This window comes from Protopterus annectens, chromosome 8.part0, assembly GCF_019279795.1.
Source record: "Protopterus annectens isolate FY-2018-M chromosome 8.part0, PAN1.0, whole genome shotgun sequence".
In the NCBI taxonomy this organism is placed as follows: domain Eukaryota; kingdom Metazoa; phylum Chordata; order Ceratodontiformes; family Protopteridae; genus Protopterus; species Protopterus annectens.
The window spans coordinates 561679166-561701667 of record NC_056741.1 but is presented as its reverse complement, the minus strand read 5'-3'; the positions used below and the strand labels follow the sequence as shown (position 1 = coordinate 561701667).

The 22502-nt window shown below is 42.3% G+C and overlaps 1 protein-coding gene across 1 annotated transcript in view; it reads left to right on the top strand.

The window, feature by feature from the left end:
• The window catches only part of EIF2AK3 (eukaryotic translation initiation factor 2 alpha kinase 3), a 928830-nt gene that overhangs the window by 789023 nt on the left and 117305 nt on the right, over positions 1 to 22502 (top strand). Inside the window, exon 14 of the mRNA XM_044079283.1 lies at positions 20134 to 20301. Coding sequence (XP_043935218.1) covers positions 20134 to 20301 — 168 coding nt within the window. The remainder of the gene's footprint in view (positions 1 to 20133; positions 20302 to 22502) is intronic.

The following is a 22502-nucleotide window of genomic DNA, read 5'->3' as shown; positions in this document are numbered from 1 at the left end:
ACACTGTCTTGAAGAGTTTATTCCCTTGAGCCACCCAAGAAAAAGGTGCTGGGGACTCTGTCCCAACCAGCAAAAATGAAGGCGAGATGGGACAACATAACATAAAGAAGTTATGTACTCACCATAACGTTCCATGTTTGTTGTCCACTATCTCGCCTTCAGTCTTGCGTCCCTCTCAGCCATTCCCCTCCTGGAGGATCTAGAGGGAATTTCTCAAAAATTGGCAGATAAGGTCTGTTTTACTTCTTGCCTTTTCTTGTTAATATATGAAACATATTGTCATAAAGTTATCTTTTTGGATATTGAATATATCATAGGAACCTTTCTCCCTCAAACGAGATCTGGAGAACAGCTGCTAAGCACCATGGGATAGGACTTGGCCTCGAGCCAGTAGAAACTCTCAAGCTTTGGTATACGGCCGAGTTGGAGTCGAGTTTCGGCTCTGAACCCAACCAGCAAGACTGAAGGTGAGATACTGGACAACAAACATGGAACGTTATGGTGAGTACATAACTTCGCTTTTTTTGTCAGGAAGGTGGCATATATGACAAGGAGTATAACATCTTAGGTCATGAAAGAATCATGAAAACAAATAGTATTCATGTATTTCTAATAAGACAGTAAACCACATTTTAGTAAGATCCTTTTTTAATTCACATACCTGGTCAGGACTGTGTGCTGAACAGCACATCATTTTGAAGACCATACATCTAACCACTATTACTGCAGTTTAGCTCCAGTTCAAAAAGGCAAGTTGCATTGACAGAAGCTTGGTTTGGTTCCTTCACACTGATATCAGCCTGCACTTAATCTTAGTGTTAAGAAAGTTGATACTTTGTCTTTTCGGCTTTTCCTGATTAGGGGTCACCACAGCGGAACTCCGGTCCGCTAATGATTGGCAGTAAATTTTTTTATGGTACCGAGTAGCCAGCCCGACACCCAACCTTCACAGAAGGCACGCCCATTCACGCATGTCTTTCGGAGGTCACTCAACCGGGTGGACATGCAGACTCCACACAGAAGGCACTCCAGCTGTGAATCGAACAGGAGAACCTCTTGCTGTGAGGCGACAACGCTACCGCTCTACCACCGCGTTAAGAAAGTTGATACTAAATAAAAAAACTTAGAAACGTAATAATTGGCTACAGATCCTTTGTTATTCCGTATACAGTTGATATGCAGTGTCTCACATTAGTGTAAATATCTACGAATGCGTGATATACTAAAGTCGAAGTCAAAGTAAACTTTATCGTCATTTAGAAGTACACACATATAGCTTAAACAAAATTTCATGCATCAGCTAAATTCTTGAGATTACAAAGGAAAGTGAAACACATACAAATAGAGGAATAAACATAAATACAGTACTACTGCCAATACATGCAAGAAAGAGCAGACATTTACCAACACTCATATGAAAAGAATAACTTCCACTGAGTTAAATTAATTACTCTATTTGAAGTAATACAAAACACACTACAGATTGAACAATGCCCAAGTTATTTGTCTAGTATTGCACTTGAGTGAGTTAAATAATACAGACTATGGGTATAATAAATAAATATTACACTTGGAATGTATGTAAGTATATATTGCACAAATAAATAAAAATTGACTTCTTATGTGTTCAGACCCCTGAGACTAGTGCCGAGTTTAGAAGTCTGATCAAAGTGGGTAGAAACTGTTACTGAATCTTATAGTCCTGCTTCGGATGTTGCGATATCTCCTGCCCGATGCAAGATGCTTAAAAAGCCCATGGGCAGGATGCATATTGTCCTATATTATTTTGGTTGCCTTTCGGATGCTTCTTGAAGATTAAAGATGTATCGATGGAAGACTGGAACCTGTTACCTTCTTTGCAACCCTCACTACTCTCTGTAGCGCCTTACTTTCCGTAACTGTGCAGCTTCCAAACCACACTGTGAAGTTGCAGGTGAGGATGCTCTCTATTGCACGTCTGTAGAAGGTGTTGAGAATATGAGGAGGAAGCTTAGCTTTTTTCAACCTTCTTAAAAAGTGGAGGCATTGGTGCTCTTTCTTGACCAGTTGGCTGGTGTTTCCCAACCACAAGAGATCCTCTGTTATGTGTGCACCCAGGAATTTTGTACTGTTAACCCTCTCCACACACACACCATTGATCCTGAGCACTGTGTGGTTTGTTCTCCTTTTCCTGAAGTTGATGATAATCTCTTTGGTCTTGCTCACATTCAGGTCAGGGTTGTTTCCTTCACACCAACTGATCAGAGTTGCCACCTCTTCTCTGCATGCCCTTTCATCCTCCTTTGTGATGAGCCCCATGACTGTGGTGTCATCAGCAAACCTGCTGATATGGTTGGTCTTGTGCTTAGCATAGCAGCCATGGGTTAGGGTGGTGAATAACAATGGCTGAGAACACATCCCTGTGGAACCTCTGTGTTAATCATGATGCACTTTGATATGCTCTTACCTGAAACACCCTTTGTGGTCGCTCAATCAGGAAGTCCAGGACCCAGTTAGAGAGATGTTTACTGATTCCTAAATGTGGCAGTTTTTCTGTCAGCTGCATTGGTACCACCATGTTAAATGCAGAGCTGAAGTCTATGAACAGCATCCTTACATAGTTGTCTTTGTCCTGTAAATGCTCAAGGGAGATGTGTAGTGCTACTGATATGGCATCAACCGTGGATCGGTTAGCTCTGTACGCAAACTGCAGAGGGTCAAAATCAGGGGGTAGGCATGATGAAAGATGCTTTTTGATCAGCTGATCAAAACATTTCATAACAGTGGATGTCAGAGCAACTGGCCTGTAGTCATTAGGGCTGGAGGAAGTGGTTTTCTTGGGTAGTGGGATGATGTTAGTTTCCTTGTAGCATGAAGGTCCTTTTGCCATGGCAAGAGAGGTGTTAAATATTTCCTTGAGCACTGTGCATAATTGATCAGTGCAGCCTTTTGACAGCTTGCCCAGTATGTTGCCTGGGCCAGCAGCCTTCCTGGGGTTCACTCTCCTTAGCTCTCTTCTTACCTCCTCTGTGCTGTAGCTGAGTACTGAATCCTTCTCATTAGTGGGTAGCTTTAGTGCCAACCTGGTGTCTCTTAAGGCTGCTTTGTCCTTAGTCCTGTAAGCTGCTTTTCTCTCCTTCAGAAGCTCATTTACCATAGGGGTGAGCCATGGCTTCTGGTTAGCTCTAATAGTGATACTCTTGGTATTTGTTACCCCATCAACACAGTTTGAAATGTATGACATCACAACCTCAGTGTATTCATCAATGCTTAGGTGCTGATTCACTGTGGCTGCCTCCTTGAACATATTCCATTTGTTTCTTTCAGAGCAGTCTTGAAGGGCCTCCATAGCCCCCTCAGGCCATATCCTGATTTGTTTCTTTGTGGGTTTCTCTCTAACTAGGGCAGGTTTGTAAGCCGGTGATAGCAAGATAGTGTAATGGTCAGAGTTTCCCATTTGTGGAAGTTTCACTTTTTTATAAACTTTCTTTAAATTTATGTACACCTTGTCCAGGATATTATCACCCCTTGTAGGAACATCCACATACTGATGGTAGTGTGGGAGTACTTGTTTCAGATCTGCTTTATTAAAGTCACTAGCTACCACATGTACAAAGTCAGGATATTTGCTCTGCAGCTCACCATGTGATTGCATAGTTTATTTAGAGCCTCAGTGGTATTAGCACTATGTGGGATATACACCACTGTTACACCGACCCCATTCATCTCCCTTGGCATTTAATGGACAGTAACTCTTTTAAGTTCTCACAGCAGTGTAATAGTATGATTTCAGAGTTGCTGCACTGTCTTTTGTTAACATATATGCAGACTTATTTTAATTTTAATCTTATTTTAATTTCTTTTAAAGATTATCTGTCTCATTGTGTTGGTGTACATTGTTATAATTCTTTATTGTGATGTTGGTCCTTTGCGACAGACATTGCATGTTATCTGTGATATGCTTATTTCAGCAAAAAGAAGGATTAAGAGCAAATGATGTTCATCATATGAATTACTGTTGCGGTAACCATAACCCTTAGGACTTAAGCCTCAGAAGGCCTGAAGTTGAGCCCACCTTGCAGAGCTTTGCACCCTTCCCTGTACCATCTGGGCAGGCATCCATGTGTGAGGAACATCAGTGCATTTCCCATGTAAGAGTTATGTCCACCCACACCATGTTTTGTTCTTTCTTTAGCAATATGATTCACACCATATGTGTACAGCATCATCAGTCTACCAGTTTGGCCTTTTTTTTTTTTTTTTTCCTGTTCTTACAGAGTTACTTGTACTGAGGGTTAGGGCTGGTCACACCACATGGTTTTAGGCTATATCTGCCTAGGAAAAGCTCAGTAATTTTGTTTGTGGTTGGCAGATATATACAGCCCTCTGTCCTGATGTCATTTTGACTGAAGCCTTGAGGAGTGCCCCTCTGCTGGAGACAGACACAACCATGGAACCCAGCACATCACCCTAAGGCAGAGCTTCTGTCCCTGCTTTTGGTGCACATGATTCATCATGAGACTCTGAGTGCAGTGCCTATTCTGCAGTTACTGAGGGAGAGAATATCTGTCTCTGTCAGTTCTTGTACTTGAAGATGGTCGAGGGCTGTGGCGACTGTCCTCACTCCCACACTGCCAAAGTGGTCCCTCCCCAAATCAATGATCCAGGCATCAAGTTCTCAGATGTTTGCCTGTTCAAGATGCTTGCTTTTGTCTGCCCCACAGGCAAAGAGTAAATCTCTCCACTGACATTTTCTTGCCTAGGAGGTTCAGGTCTTTATGCAAAACCTGCAGTCTAAACCAAGCCAACCATCTGCAATATTTTAATGCGTATTAATGCATTTATACTCTACTCAGCTGAGCTTAGCTTTCATTAGAATGTGTTATCACAAAGCACTTAGAGCAGATGAAACTGAAACAAGCAAATGTTAAAAAAAATAGAAAGGGAAGAGCTAAAGTGTGTACTTAAAATATATTTTGATATATTGGTGAAACAATTACTTTTATTATACTTGTGTTCAGCAAACACACTGCCTTACTGGCATATTGATAGTAGTGTCTCTCTACCCTCCCTCTGGGATTCTCTCAGTGCTTAACACTCCTCCCGCTGCTTGTCTGTGGTTGAGAAGGATCAGTCAGCTACTGCTACTACTAGAGAAGGATAGTCCTTCACAGCCATGGACAACAGCACACTGTTTTTTCTAGTGCCACTGCTACTGGAGAAGAAGGATCTGCGAGAAGACTACCCCCTTCTGGCAACTGTGAGCCAAGTATTTTATGGTATTTAGGGAATACATGACAGACTTTGGTGCGTTGCGCTGCCATAATTGCAGTAAGTCACAACTGTTATTTCCATTGATTTAAACAATTATTTTGAATATTTTGACAGGGAAACTTAAATGTTTTCACAATTTTTTATTAATACCTTCATGTATATTTTAAATGATTTTTTCATTTAAATTGTGATTTTTGGGCCGTTTAGTTTCTGAAGCATGTCTGACAGGATTTTTGATTAAGTTTATACTTAATTCCTTGTCTAACGGTGTTTTATGATGTCTGTATTTTATTTTTTGGCTAATTTTAGCCTTTACTTCTTAAATTTGGAGTCCTTTAAGACATTTAAGTCACAACTGTTATTTCCATTGATTTAAACAATTATTTTGAATATTTTGACAGGGAAACTTAAATGTTTTCACAATTTTTTATTAATACCTTCATGTATATTTTAAATGATTTTTTCATTTAAATTGTGATTTTTGGGCCGTTTAGTTTCTGAAGCATGTCTGACAGGATTTTTGATTAAGTTTATACTTAATTCCTTGTCTAACGGTGTTTTATGATGTCTGTATTTTATTTTTTGGCTAATTTTAGCCTTTATTTCTTAAATTTGGAGTCCTTTAAGACATTTACTGACTAGAATGTTAAGTTTATTCTTAAATTTTTGTCTTAAGACTGTTCTATACTGTTTTAAATATTTTGGGCTGTTTATAGTCTGTATATGTTTATCATATTGATCCCTGCTGCAGTAACGTTAGCTCTTTGGGATATATTCTGCCAAGGATATAACAGCTGACCAGCTTCCAAAACTTCAGGGCAACTTCAATGCACCCAACCTGACAGGCAACTCTAGCTGAGCTGACTAAAAGACAAGTTTGAGTGCCAAGCCCTTCAGAACTTTACTGCCGCAAAGAGTATGTTCCTCTGAGGCTTTCGAGGATCGATGGTTGGCTTATGCTGTTCCTTTGCTTTATACACATTGTTGCTGTTTTATCATTTTCCTCTTCAGGAAAGTTATTTTAAGTTAGGTATGTGTTTTAACAGACTGTCATGAGACTGTATCGTACTTTAAATGAGAGCGCACTTTTTTCCTGTCAATTTAAAAGTTATGTAAAGTAACTGAAAACCATTTTTTTCTGTGGAGGAATTGTTTATTTTACTTTTGTGAATATGACAAAGTGTTTTAAAGTGCTTTTTACTGTGTTTTCTGTAAAGACTTTCCTGCTTGTATTTACTGGGAAAGAGGCACCCTTTTTGGCTTGACCATGCAACAAACTACCTGTCCCACCATCAGTCTTTTTTCCAGCCACAAAAAGAAAAAGTTAAACGAGCAGCCTTTGCCACCACAGTAGGCTAGCAGCTTGCCTCAGCCACAAGTGGGTAGCTCTGCCATGACCATTTGTTGTACTTCAGACTACTTGTCTTTTACCTTGTCTCCGTCTGGTGTAGCACCTACAGCCAATATGGACCGGGGGTTGGGCATGTCATTTGCCGCTGTTAGGGTCCCCTCAGTGGGCAAGGAACCATCACTGTCATTGGTCCTGGAAGAGGGAAAGGAAAGGCTTCCCTGTTTTGTCAGAATGCTATGGCCATCCCTGTGGAAGCTGCTGCTATCATTACTAACAAAGTTGGTCCCATTTTTCTTGTCGAAAAAAAAAAAATAGAAAACTAAACGGAGGTCTGGTCCTTCTCAAATTTTTTTTGTACAGGAGTAGTTTACTGGGTCTGGCTTTGGTTTTATTCTGGCTGTTGATCCTTCTTGTAAAGTAGTTTGTGGAAAGGGGGGTACCTCTTTTCTTGAAGAGATTCAAGATTCTGAATCTGAACAGGAAGATTAAGGGACAGATATCAGTTTTTTTCTTCAGATTTCTATTTCAGACTCAGGAGAACTCAGCTTCTGATTCTCCCTGTGGGGTTTCTGTTTTTCTGAGAATGTGCCAGTGTTTTCATTGGATAGAACATTGAGGTTTCTCGGTTCCTCAGAAAATACTTTGAGTTGTTAAGAGGGATTTTTCAAATCCTGCACCCATTCTTTTTGTTCTGTCTGCTTTAGGTTATATGTGTGTGTCATTGCCTGCAATTTTTCTGATATCCAGCAAGCTACCCCTAATAAAACAGATAAGGATGTATAAAGTTCCTCAGCCTTTTTAATTTTATACACTATTGCAAATCCTGACCCAGCAGGTGTAACTTTAATTGATCCCATTGCTGCTAATCAGTTAGTTATCTCCAATCCTACTCTTTCTGTTAAGGATAGTGAAATTATAGATAAGTGTGGGAAAAAAGTATATTCTGAAACTTTGATTTTTAGAATTTTGAATTGTTAGGCTCATATGTTAGTTTGTTCAGACTAATTGTGAAAGTATGAGGAATGTTTTATCTGCAGTTTCTTCTTGAGGGGGAAAATCTGCATTAAATAATTTTGTTTGTTTTATTGCACAGGTCACTACTCGTTGTTTATAGTGTGTGTATGATTCTGTTGACTGCATTCTCAGAACCTCCCAGATGTTAAAAATGAGATTATAAATTCACCTTTGGATACAGATTTAGTGTTTGGCCCCTCTTCTGCAGAGATGATTAAACAGTGTGATGAAAGGGTTAAGCTGATCCAGAGAATCTCTTAAGATTTTCATCCCCTCATTTTCCAAGAGAATCTCTAACCTTTTATCCAGATTTGTCAAAAAGCAGAACAAATAATCTTGACAAAATGTAGTAAACAGACATTTAAGAAGACATGGCAAGGAGGTTCCAAAAAGAAGTCTCTAACCTTCCCAAAACAAGGGCAGTCCAGCAAGTCTAAATGACTGTTAGAGACCTTGTGACCCCCTTCCCACCCTGGTCCCTTTTTTTTTTCCAAGAAATTCTGAATCTCCATTTTTCTCTTTGGCAACAGATAGCCTCAGACAGTGGGTCATGAAAATCATTCATCAAGGTTAAATATGCCAGTGGGAGAAAATTCTTCCTTTCGGGGGGGGGGGGGGTCATTCCTCATCCTCCAGGTCAGACTCTCTTGTTTCTATCGGTTCTTCCATCAAGTGGTGTCCCATGGAGTGATAGAACCAGTTCCTCCTTCCCAGGTGGGAAAGGGTTTTTACTCAAGGATGTTCCTAGGGCCAAAGAAAGAAAATGCTTAAAGACCAATTCTGGACATTTCTTTCCTAAACCTGTTTGAAGCCAAGGATGCAGGTTCTGTTGTCAGTATTGATATGTCACCCCCTTGGGATTTTCCAACTAGCGTTGAATATGCAAAAAAAAAAAAAAAAAAAGGTAAGAGAAACGTACCTTATTTTTGAGCAAAAGTCTCTGACTCTCTTCCCCATTAGTTGGGCTGTTGATTATGCGGTGCATACCCAGGTTATGACCGATGCTGGCACTTCCACCACTGTTCTGTCTTCCTTGGATCCTGATTGTTTGGGGGATCCAGTGTTAGAGTCTTTTAGACTGCTCCCAAATTCAGCAGGGATTTTGATCTTTTGGACACATGCCATGAAGACCTTTTCTCCATTGATTCCAGCATGGGTGGAACTTTAAGAATGCTTGTAATTCTTCTCTGCTTTTGCAGGCACTGCCTAATAAAGTTATATTAAAAATTATAAAAATCTGGGTATGTCTAACCATGCTTGGTCTTAAAGCCTCATTGGCTGGGACTCCACTTCTGCTTTTTCAGAGACCTCTTCTAGTAAAAAGACTTCATTTTCAAATTCAGTCCCTTCAGGGAGAGACAGTTACCTAGCATTTTAGGAAAGCAAGCTGACTCAGTTCAGCACAGTAGTTGTATTTTTTTCTACCAGTGTTGTACATGTAAATTTCTCTTGAGGAATCGCTGCTTTGCTACTTGCTGAACAAAAAGTCCATGCCAGACATTTTTTTCTGGTCTCAAAATATGATTTAGATTAACTTGGTGGTGCTTTTTTAATTCTTAGGAATGCAGCATTTTCATTAATAATATCGAATCTTTCTGAAAAGTTTATAATTGATATTATCCATGCACCACATGAGTCTGTGTGTTTTTTGTTCGGAACTAATCAGATCCTTAATTATTGGAAGTGAGCGGAGACAGGACTGTTTAATTTTTCCTAGTTTTCCTCCTATAAGCAGGATTATTTTTGATGGTTTACCAAATGGAGATCCCCACCGATTGAAACCAAAGTGCCTCAAGTCAGTGACAGATCCAGTCCTCCATGAAGCCTAAACAGGGGGGTGGGGTTCCTTTACCATAAAAGGATAACCCCCACTTTTCTCTTGTGACTGTACCAAGGCGTAGCACCTGTCTTTCTCAAGTAACCCCCCCAATACCTCTTCTCTGTAGTTAGCTCTTAGCAAGGTAGCCTGGCCGTCACTAGTTTCCAGAAAATATGTACTCTACTATGTTGACAGTTTTTAGGTTGCCGTGTTAACATCAGTTGCCTCCATTCTAGGGGGCACCTACTCATCCACTGGACCTGACTTTGTTATTCCCTCCTGTAATCTGGAAAATACTGGTCACCAGATTAATTTAATAGGTCCTTCCTTTGCAAAGATTGATTGCCTTCTTCACATTTTTCCTTCTACCTAGATCAGAGCTATCTTGGTGACAGGTGTTGATCCCTTCTTTTTCATTAGGTTTGTGGTGCCTGGACCACACTTTCAGGTTTATGTTTGCCCTTTGGGTTTTCTGCTGCACCTGAAGTGTCTACCTAATGCCTTGTCTTACTTGCAGCCAGCTGTCATACTCTGGCTATTTGTTTTTTTTTTTTGTTTTTTTTTTGGGGGGGGGGGGGACTTTTGAATTCCTGCAAAGTAGGTAGCCAGTTGCTTGGAATCACTAGAGTAGGTCTCTGCCTTTCTCCCCTAACTAGAATTTAAGTTGAACCTCCAGAAGTCATCTTTGGCATCTTTGTAAAGGCTGCTCTTTCTGGGTTGCTTAATCAACTCCTGCTTAATAAAGGCCTTTCTTTCTCAAGCTAAAATAATTTCTTACCAGACAGTGTTTTTCTTGCCTTCTCCAGGAGGAAAGTTGCCTCAGCAGAGAATCCATAATAATTCTTGGACAAGATGTGTCCCTGATTTTTTGTTAGCACAGGCCCATATTTTCATGAGGAAAATTCTTTGGTATGTCTGAAATTGTCAGACTCAGCACCTTTGTTCTCCAAAATCCCAGTGGCCAGTGCTGCCTTTCTTCAGATGAGTGTTTTAGTCGTAGACAAAACAGTTAATTATTTTTTCTGAGTCTTACTGTTTCACACTGTGAAAGTGTAATCTGTACTGATAGATTTGTCTCGCTTCGTTTTCGTTTGGGGAACTGTGTCAATGGGGAGGCAAGTGCTATTCACTTATATTTGGAGTTGCTTAGCATTGGTTCATGCCTTGCAAAACCTTCACCACTTTTGGGCTTTAGGTCCTTCTGTGGTGGTTTTCGACTTCAGCTCAGCCCATGGTAACTTGACATTCTTAGGAGTACAAGTTCTTGGTGGATTGTATGTATTGCCTGGGGAGCTGGCTTCTTCATATTCTCAAAATCTTCAGGCATTTTCCTTCCTGTCAGAGAAGTTTGTTGTGGCAGGCAGACTTTGGAGATCCTTGGCATACTCTTACACTACTGAGAACTCAAGGCAGTAGTGCGCCAGTATCTATTACAAATGTGAGGAACGCCTCAAATAGATCTGTTTGCCTTCTTTCAAAACAGACCACTTTTGCCAATGTCCTATTTGAATGTTGCAGTATTTACTAATGGGTTTACCCTTCTTCCAATCACCTTGTTCCGGACAGGTTTCCAAAGCTTTTTCAGTCCCAGAAGGTATGTCGGACGTTTGACGTGTTGGCAGGTACGTGGGCCATAAATGTGACATCTACACGCACCGGCCCTCAGAACTTTTCAGCCTCCAGCCGTATGCCTGGTGTTCCTGCTACTCATGGACATCGGATCAGTTTCACATCAAGATAAGTACCCCGTTAGGGATTATTTCATTCCTTTTTTGTAGTACTATAGTCTGATAATGTCCGGTAATAGCAAGTGCAACTGTGGATGCCAAATTTCCCATAAAAACACCCACGACCATTGTCTCTTTTGTTTGGGCAGGGATCACAATTATAAAAACTGTGCCATTTGTAAGTCGTTCGTCCCTAAGACCCTTAGTTGATGACTTCAAGCCCTAGACTTATATCTTGAAAACCAACACCTTAGACAGATCGCTCTTGGTATGGAAGCAGCCTCTGATGCCCCATCCGAACCACCCAGGAAGAGGGCCAAGCCCACACAGCCATCCACTTCCACTGCGCCTCCCTACGCTTATTCTCAGCCTGTAGCCATTGTCAGCTTGACAGAGGAACCGCCGTCCGCCACTTCAGATAAAGTGGGTACCTTTCAGGAGGCCACACAATCCAGAGCGGGCGACACGTCCGGGGAGGATGCCCCGGTGCCTGATACAGACGCCAAGTGGGAACCAGTAACTGAGATGGGCGCTTTGGACCAGGCCTCCACCGTTCCTTCTGTGACATCCAGGACTACTGCCAGCCAGACGCTGGCTAGGTCTACCAAGAAGAAACAAAAGATGAGGCATATTTCGCCAACCCTGGAAGCCTTGCCCAACTGACAAGCCTTCAGCCAGAGCCTCTACAATGCCTTCCTTGCCCTTAGGCCTACTGCAGACCTTCCTTCAGCTGCTCCACCTCTTCAGCCATTGGCATCTCCTGCCTGAGACAACACCTATTCACCCTGCAGAGGAGGAAATGTCGGACTCCTCTGAGGACTCCTTGTCCTACTCTTCACAGATTTCTTCCCCTGTGGGGTATGGATCCCTGGAAGAAGCCTCTACGGAACCTGACTCCCCTGTGAAAGACCTTACCTTCGGGGACACAGTCAACCTTATGAAAGAACATTTAAAATGGGATTGCTCAGACATGTCTGAGGCCCAGAAAAGATTCTATGACTTAATCCAGATAGTCTCTCCTAACCCAGCTCTTATTCCACCTGTCCAACCTACCTTCTTGGATGCTTTTGCTGCAGCATGCTTGAATCCAGATTCCCAGCCACCTGCCCCTAGAAGGGCACACAGATTATACAGGGTACCTGATGCAGAGAGATCTTTATTCAAGTGCCCTCCCAGCAGACCCTGCTATTTCTATTACTACTGATAGGGCTACCAAACTTCTTCCTACTACTACTCTCCTGCTTGCAGATAAAGACAGCAAGGCCATGGAGAGGTGGGGAAGAAGATTTACACTTCTGGTACCCTGGCTTTCAGGGCTACGAATTACCAATATCACATGTCCAAATACTTCTTGGCTTTACTAGACAAAGCCTCTAAAGATATCTGTGATATCCCTGATTGTGCTGCAAAGGCATCCCTGTCTTCCTTGCTCGGGCTCATCTCTCAGGTTAATAAGCACTCCTTCAGGTGTGCCTATGATGCAGCTGAGGCATCTGCCAGGTCAGCTGCATCTGCTTCTGTGTTGAGGAGAGACTCCTGGCTGCGTCTTCAGCCCCTCCTGGATGACTTCAAGGCCAAACTCTTGGATGCACCCTTGGATCACTATGCCCTTTTTGGCACCAAGGTGGCTGACCTTTTCAAGTCACTCCAACAAAAAGGGAAAGAACTCCAAGACTTAAAGCATCTCCTTGTCTCTCCATTCCCAAAGTTCAAGAGAAAGTACCCGGCTAAGACACAATTCATAAGGAAAACTTCTAGGCCCCCTGCCCCGTCCAGGTCTAGAATACCCCACAGAAGACAATCTACTCATCCTAGGACTCCTCAAACAACTACCCAGAGACCTCCCTTTCCAGAAAGGGTAGGCAGTGTCTGATTGCCTGCCTCCCTTTCTTCCCCCACCTCCTCCCACTATACCTCTATCTTCCTGTCTCTCTCATTGCATCCCTGCATGGACCCTAGTGACATCCGACAAATGGGTTTTGACAATCCTGAAGGAGGGTTACTTCATGCCTTGGATCTTTCCTCCTTCAAGACTACCTATCCCCCTTCCTCCCCCCTCTCAAGGGTCCTTCCTACCTTTGGTCCTAAACAAGCTGTTACTACAACGGACCATAGAGCTATTTCCCCCCTCAGCTCGAGGAAAAGGCTTCTACTCTAGAATCTTTCTAGTGCCCAGGAAGGATGGACCTTGGAGACAAATCCTAGATCTTTCCCTTCTGAACCTCTTCTTAAAGGTCCCCTCCTTCAGGATGATAACACTTCCCATTCTCTTTCCCCTCCTCTTTCCACAAGCCTTCATGGTGACCCTGGACATCAAGGAAGCCTACTTGCACATTCCCATAAAACCATCCTCCAGGAAATTCCTCAGATTCAAAGCAGGCTTCTCTCATTTTCAGTTCTGTGCCTTGCCTTTTGGTCTCTGCACTGCACCAAGGGTATTTACAAAATGCCTAGCCCCAGTCATTGCTTACTGCAGAACAAGGGGAATGCAAATGTTCCCATACCTAGACGATCTTCTCATTCAAGCAGCAGACAAACAAACCCTCCTCACCCACACACAAGAGCTCCTGCTGCCGTCTCTACGGTTCCTCATAAACTTCCCCAAATCCCAACTAAATCCTACACAAGGCATTGTCTTCCTAGGATGCAGAATCAGGACAGACCTCAGGATGGCCTTCCTACCAGAGGAAAAAGTGCTTTCCTTGAGCCACCATCTACAGTCTGCCCTCCTCTTACCCATCCTGACTGTGAGGGAGTTCCTCAGACTCCTTGGGTACATGGCAGCCACTATTCTCATGCTACCTCTGGCAAGGCTACACATGAGGGAACTGCAATGGTGTCTGCGCTCGGTATGGACCTAGCACTCACACCCCCTTGAGTTCAGGATCCCACTTCTCCCCTGCCTCCACCTAGAACTGAAGTGGTGGCTGGCCCAGGTTGCCCAGAACCCAGGCCTCTCTCTGCAAATGCCCTCCCCTTCCCAAATCATCACACAGACGCATCAGATCTGGGCTGTGAAGCAACTCTGGACACAAGAGCAATGCAAGGTTTGTGGACGGACAAACACTGGCACATCAACATCAAGGAAATGTCAGCCATTTTCTTTTTGCCCTGCAGGCCTTCCAGCCTTTCCTCAGACAGGGCACCCTTAAGATCTTTACAGACAACACCACAGTGATCTGGTACTTGAACAAGCAAGGAGGGACAAAGTCCTACCTCCTCTGCAGGCTAGCTCTACAGGTATGGGATCTGGCCATCTCCGAATGGATCTCCCTCCAGGCAGCCTACATCCCATCCCAACACAATTGTCAGGCAAACTCCCTAAGCAGAACCGCCTCAGACAGTCACGAATGGATGCTGTCAAGAGATATTTTACTAGATCTGATCCACAGGTGGGGTATTCCACAGATAGCCCTGTTCGCCTCCTCCACAAACAGGCATCTTCAGAGCTACTGTTCCAGAGCTCACGACCCCAAGGCACTGCAAACAGATGCCTTCTTAATGTCTTGGAAAGGGAGATTTCTGTATGCCTTCCTCCCCTTCCCTCTGATCCAGAGAGTCCTACTGAAAATTCAGCAGGACTCACAAAAATCTTGTTGGTGTCTCCCTACTGGCCAAGGCAGCACTGGTTCCCCCTACTTCTTCATCTCTTCAAGGGCAATCACCACAAGTTACCCCCCCCCCAATGGATCTACTCACACAGCACAAGGGGACACAGATTCACACTCAGTGGAGATCCCTGCACCTCTCCCTGTGGCGGATAGAATTCTGATTTCTTTCAGACACCTGTACAATGAGGACATGCTCTCAGTCCTGTAGGAGGCCAGGAAACCCAACACAAGAAAATCTTATCTCTCGAAATGGAAAAGGTTTTCTATCTGGTGTCACAAAAAACAGATGGAGCCACTGGACAGCGACCTGCCTCTGATTCTGTCCTACCTGTGTGAACTCCTGAAGACAGGCTTGTCTTACTCCACTTTAAAAGCACACCTGTCTGCCATTTCAGCCTGCTTGCCTAAGGAACCTCCACTAGCTTCCAGACTCCCAGCCAGGCTATTACCAAATGGTGTTGTACACTTAAGATCCCCCCAGAAAACCAACCCCTCCTTCCTGGGGCCTCAACTATGTCCTAGAAAAACTTACTCTGCCACCCTTCGAACCAGCTGGCAAAGCTGACTTGAAATTTTGCACTTGGAGGACAGTACTACTAGTAGCTCTGACCTCAGCCAGGAGGGTCTCAGAGCTCTAAGCCCTTATGGCTACCCCACCCTTCCTAATTTTCTATATGGACAGGGTCACCCTCAGGATTAATCCCTCCTTCACCCCCAAGGTGGTCAATGACCTTTCCCTCAATCAGGCTGTTCACCTACCCACCTTCTTTCCTAACCCTCAGGTAGACAGTGAGAGGGTCCTACACACCCTGGATGTCCACAGGCAACTTTGATTCTCTTTGCAGAAGACCAAGCCTTTACACAAATCAGACCCGCTGTTTGTTTCCTTCCACCCCAGGGCTCTGGGGAAAGCAGTGGGAAAACAAACCATTTCCTCTTGGATAGCAAGAGCCGTTTCCTTTTGTTACACACACCATGGGAAGACACTGTCAGGCAATGTCAGATGCCATTCGACAAGAGCCATGGCTTCCTCTGGAGCCTTTTTCAAAGGCCTAGATACCAACTCCATTCTGGAAGCAACTACCTGGTCCTCTGTACACACCTTCACCGGACGCTATAAATTGGACTACATATCCAGGGCCAGGGCAGGATTTGCCAGGGCTATCCTGCATGGGTTCCTGGAATCCTCATCCAGACCACCTCCCAGCCACCAGTGAGCTTTTGTACTCACCCACTAGTGAGTGCAGCAACATTGGAATAGAAGGACATAGGAAAGTTGTGTGAAATCTTACCATAACCATAGATGTCCTTCTCTTCCATGTTGCAGTATTTCCTCCCTCCCACCATCCCCCTCTTATCCTTGCACTTGCTCTCCTCGGCTTATGTACAGGCTAGGCCATCAGGACTGGCTCCGTCTAGGGCATCCTTGCTTCTGAGGGCCAGTGCGTGCAGACGTCACATTTATGGTCCATGTACCTGCCAACACATCAGATGTCCGACGCACCTTCTAGGACTGGAAAAGCTTTGGAAACCCTGCCAGACAAGCTGATCAGAGAAGGATAAACCCACTAGTGAATACCGCAACATGGAAGAGAAGGACAGCTATGGTTATGGTAAGATTTTACACAACTTTCCATTTTTTTCCAGGTATTTTTACAACCATGCTTGGAGGACAGACTCATTCTTGTTTCCCTTGACAGGAGTGTTCCAGTATGCATTTCACCATTTCCACTGATTCACAAGGTAGTTCTGAAGGTTCAGTAAGAAATGCCAAAGTTTATTGTGGTGACTTCCTTTTGGCTTAGCCAGTGCTGGTTCTCCCTTTTAATAGTGTTAGTCAAGGACAATTACCACAGACTTCTGCACAGTCTGGATCTGCTTACACAGTTTTTGGGGGCAATTGGTGCACCCCAATTTTGAGAAGCTTCAGTTGATTGCCTGCATGATTCAATCTTGACTGTTTATGCACTTGCCTTTTGATTTTTGAGGATGTGCAGCAGGTTTTAAAGGAGGCCAGAAATCTTGCTACTGGAAAATATTAGCTTTCAATAATGGATGAGGATTTCTAGGTGTTAGCTAAGTGGAAACTGGTGGTCCATTGTGGTTAATTTCGAACTGGTCTGGAAGTTTTTGTGTGAGCTTCTTCAGCATGGCTTGGCATATGCATCTGTTAAAGCACACCGATTGGCCATCTCTGTATGTCTGCCTATGGATTCCTCTCCCCCTCCTCATTTTGGCAAAACAGTTTGTGAAGGAAGCATTGCATATGAGAACCCCTCACAAGCAAATTTCTCATTTGTGTTTATCTCTATTATGTTTAAGAAAATGATCTTATCACCATTTGAGCTAGCAGCTCACACTGATCTTAAGTTCCTAATCTAGAAGACTGTTCTGCTTATTGCTCTAACAACTGCAAGACAAGTTTCTGATCTGCACTTTTCATGGTGGGACAACCTTTCCTGATTTCCACAGGTATAAGGGATGTAGTAGGCACTAATCCTTCACTAATCATGTGAATGGTTGAAGAATTCAGTGCCGACTGATATATTTTTCTCCCTGAGTTCTGTCAGAACCCTAGAATTAAATGTTGATGATACTTCGTATCTTGGATGTGCTTCGGCAGCTCAGATCCTACCTTAACAAGACAAAGCCCTTTAGGAAGGCTGAAAGGCTTTTTACTTCCTTCTATGGAGCATTGAAAGTCTAGCCTATCTCTAAGTCAATCATTCCACACTGGTTGTCCTCTGATATTTATTTTATTTTTTTTTGTTACACTCATGATAGCAAGGCAAATCCTGGCAAGATAAAGGCATTTCCACTAGGGTTTTTTCCACTTCAGTGGCATTTTGGAAAGGGTAGACTTAGAAGTATTCTAGAGGTAGCAATTTGGTCCTTAGTGTGTACTTGTATGAAGCACTACAAACTGGATGCCCTTTCTGTATCCAGAGTAGGCTTCTCTAGAACCATTCTCACAAGGCTTCTTGGACAGTTATTCTTTCTCCTCCTGGGCTGGGTAAGCTTTGGGAATCTGCCCATTTGCCAGTAAGGCAGTATGATTGTTGAACAAAGTAAAATACATGTTCGTGAAATACACTGCCTTACTGGCAGTACCTTCTCACTATCTCCCCTTTAGTTGGATCGTTTATGGTTGGCGTTTTTTTTTAAGCAGCTTTTGGTGTGTGTGTGTGTGTGTGTGGGAGGGGGGGGGGGCTTTGGTTTGGAACAGGAGATATTCACAAGTCTTCTTTTTCCATCTGCTCTTCCTTTTGGGCCCTAAAAAAACTGTTGTCTGTGGCTGTGAAGGACTATCTCGCTCCAGAAGCTGAATGAATCCTCACACCCAGAAACAAGTAGGGAGAAGAGCCTGAAGCTTTGAGAGACTGCCAGAGGGGGAGGGTGGTAGGGTACTACTTACCAATATGGCACAGAAGCAGTGTGTTCTACAAACATCTACATTTACAGATTAGTGGAAATTACCTGAGTGTACTTTTTAATAATATTTTTGATGTGACTCTCCATTTTATTATTTCTAAACAAAAAAGATTAATAAAATCTCAAAGTAGCAATTCAAGTAAAAACAGGCTGCAAAATAATATCAAAGTATAATTGTTCATTTTAATAAAGGCTGAACTAACTCTTAAGATTTTATAAAACTGTTTAGAACGGCAGCATCTCTTTAGTGTTATTTTAGTAGTTATCCATGTTTAGTGGATCACTGAACCTGTTAAATAAGTATACCTATTTGTAGATTTTATTTCTTTGTTTTCATTCTTTTTGTGTGACTAACCATATTAAAGGTTTGCCTTTTTACAAGGTTGTACAGTTAAGGCATTTGCCACTCCTCCTTCAAATAATTTTGCAGATTCCTTTGGCTGTGAGCTGCTTAAATCTCTGACAGCACGAGAAATGGTAAGCTGCATTGGTAGTTCAGCAGTGGGATATGGTTAGCGAACAAAAGGTTTGTCTAAACAGCTGTGCTGACACATTCCCATTTTGAAGAGAGCCTAGCAGCTGTAGTACAGGCAGAATTTTAAAAGTTGTCCCATCTTGGTGGTGTTTAGTCATTGAAAAGTGAAACACTCTTCAACAGTGTATCCCAAGCCCCTACATAGTCACTTGATTAACAAATGGGCTTCAGCAGTGCACAGGGAAGTTTGGCCAGGGCTTCAGGGAACTCCATCTACCCTTTTTATAGCTGCTGTGTGATATTTTACACTCAGCCAAGCTACCACCAGTTTAATGTCTCATTTGAAGGATAGCACTCTTGACAGATTTGTTCAAGCTGCAGTATGAGGATGTTTCTGAAGCTTGATCATGCATTCTCTGAAGTAACGGAAGTAAGATACATTTGAGTACATTTAAGGCCAGTAATACGTACAGTGTAGTCACTATTTGAAAAAAAAATATTCTGGAACAGAAATATGTAGTTTGAAGACAGGTAAGCTCAGGAGTAACTTGAGGTACTTTAGAGAAAAAGGTGAGTGCCAGATACAGCTGCTGTCAGTAAAGCAGGCTTTCAGGAAAGTGGATGAGAGCAGAAAACATAAACGTAGATGCCAGGAACACTAAAAGAGTACAGAGAAACTGTAGACCATATCAGGTCTGATAACAGTGTTACGAAAACAGATGTACTTGGTGACTCAGGTGAGTCTTCTGTTAGACCTTTAAAAGCTTCAAATCATCTCTCGGATTCTTCCCTGTTGTTTTGGGACCTGCGTTGTACATCAAAACAGCATATTGAGAAAGTTGTATAAAGCCCTCTGCAGCTTCTGAGCTTTTTCTTGTTTTATGTGTTAATGAGAAAAAACACTTATGATTCTAGGGACTTATTGGCTAAGAGCAAAAAGCAGACATAACAGTAATGTTACATGCTTTCTTAGCCATAAGAAATTTATTTTACACAAACTGGCCTTTCACATGTTATAAGTTAACAAGTATCTGCAGTCTTTGTAGGATAAAGTCATCTGTCTGTTGTCCTTTTTCACCAAAGCCTTTCAGTCAGCATCAGCCAGTTGAACTGAGCTTATGGACTTGACAAATTAAATATTTTTCTACGGGTTTATGACACAAGAGTTTGAGAGGAGGTCTTCCTTTGCATATAGGGAGTGGGTGATGAGACCACTACAGAAATATGCAAAGTCTGAAACGTCTGTTGTCTGGCTGGCTGCAGTCAAACTGGTATCCATGAAGTCATCACTGATCCAAGTGTACTTTAGCCTCTTAAAACATTGCCTGTAATTGAAATGTTTCAAGATTTATTGTCTGTCTGTCTTGTTTGATTCTTGAGTGAATATAGCTAATGAATTTGTGTTGTGCTTTACATCTCTGTATGTGTCATTGTTTGTTCTTGTTTTACAGCCCTCAAATATATTTTTCAATATGGACAATGTGATAAAAGTAGGAGACTTTGGTCTTGTGACTGCAATGGACCAAGAGGAGGACGAAGATGCTGTCTTGACACCAATGCCAGTTTATGCTGCACACACTGGACAAGTAGGGACCAAACTTTATATGAGCCCAGAGCAGGTAGGCATTACCTTGAAAGCAGATAGTGCTGTATTCTAGTGTAAAATGTGACTGTTAAAACAAGAAGATTTCATCTGTGTCATCCTAATACAGCTGTCCAGTACTTTAACCTCTTCAGACATTAAGGATGTATATTTCAGTAGTATGCTTTGTTAAGACTAGTTCTTTAGATTTAATCCTTTGTTGTTTTTCTTGTGTTTGCACTATATAAAATTGTTTCCCATAACTTCAGCATTTCACTTACTTCCAAAAATGTTAGCACTCTGCTCACATTGAAGAACAGTGCATTAATGAGAATAGCAGATGACACAGGTTTCAGGAGTTATGATGGTCTGAAATGGGGTCAAAGAGAGGCTTGAAGTGAGTGGAAATGATTGTGGCCTCCAGCTGGAGTGCATTCATAACTCAGAAGCACACGGTGCATGCACTTTATATGTAGTGAGATAATCAACTACAAGTCAAGTCAAATGAAGTTTGATTAGAAGCTTGAGTGCCTGATTATGCAAGCAAGAAGATGGACATGCCTGCTCTGGTAGTGAGTGAACATGCTGGGTCTCTCTCTCTTTAGTGGAGGAGACCGTAGCTCAGAGCGTAGATGCCAGGCTGGTGGTGGTGGGGAATAGAGATGGCTACCTTATGAGCGTAAGATGAGGAAAGTACTGTTCTTCATTGCCTGCCTAGCCTGACAGTGCTAATGTTTAACAAATACACTGTCTTACTTGGCATATGGGTAGTAGTAATCTGCTACACTCACTCTGGCAGTCTCTCAAAGTTTAGCACTCCTCCCACTGCATTTCTGTGTTGTGTGCTACAGGTATAACAGTATGAGTTGCCTCTTGACCAAGGTGTTGCACTCTTTCACCTCCAGAACAGTGTCCTGTCTGAGATCTTTTGTATACAGAAGATTGGTTACTTTGTCTTTCTACTGTTCTGTCATGAGGTTGCGGATAAACTCTATCTGAGGTAATCTTTAGGACTAGGGTGGATTATGGGAAAGGGGAAGGACCTGAGCTGTGGATCCCAAAGTCTAAAAGCGTCCAAAGTCAGATCAGAGGTTAGATCCGAAGACCCATCCGTTAGGAAAGGATGGAATCAGACTCATTATGATAAGCACATAACAGTCGTTTATAAGAATTTGTACCATTTATTTTTGGCTGTCTGAGTGTCTGTGGGTTTTTAACCCTTTTAAAGTGTTTTATGGTTAGTTAAATTGTTTAACTGAGTTTGTGCACTAAGGCCATTAATGCAGTTCCTCTCATTGCCTCTTGCTGCCAGAACCACAAGTAATCACCGTTGATTAAAAACTTTTTTTTAAACTTTTAACAGGAAAACTTGCTGTTTTGGCAGTTACTCTTTGGGGCTATGATTATTTGAAGTTATTGGGTACATTTACAACATTTTAAACATTTTTTGTTGTATAAATCATGATTTGGGCACCATTTTGTTTGTGAAACATTTCGGACTGAAATTTTTCTTAAGTTTGTTTAATTTGTTTTTGTCTTTTTCTTGGATTTATGATTATTTGATGTGATTGAGTAGATTAACAAGATTTTAATTTTTTTTTATTTAAAATCGCATTGTTGGCATCATTTTGTTTACATGACATTTCTGATAGAAATTTTACTTAAAATTATATTTAACTCCTTGTCAACGGCTGTTTAGGTTGTTTCTGTTTGTGTTAGGCTGAAAATAGCATTTAGTTATATAAATTGGGGGACTTTGTGATTTTATTTATTGTGCCTTTTGCTGGATTACTGAAATTGCTGTCTTTTTTTACACAGTACAGTAATATATCTATAGAAATAGTCTTTAGTTTGCTATATAGATGAAACTTCGTGGGATTTCTCAATTTTGTACTGGGCTGACCATGCATACAGTTCTTGGTATTAATCTGGTCAGTTTTTGTCCCCTAACTTGTTGAATTCATTTATGGTCATCTCCCCCAGCCGTCTTCCCCAGCTACACCTTAAAAATAAAACGAAAGCATAAGTCAAAAAATATCCTTCAGCCTTTGGCTTGTGACTCCTCAGTAGCTCAGTTTTGGATAGGTTGTTATACCAGTAGCCTTCTGCTACCTCCAAGTCCCCTGGTGTGGTCATAATACCACAACTGTGTGTGACATGAAGGTCAGACGCATCCTCTGTGGCAGTACCACACTGCCTGCTTAAGGTATGGGAGAACAAAACCATTTAGGTGCAGGG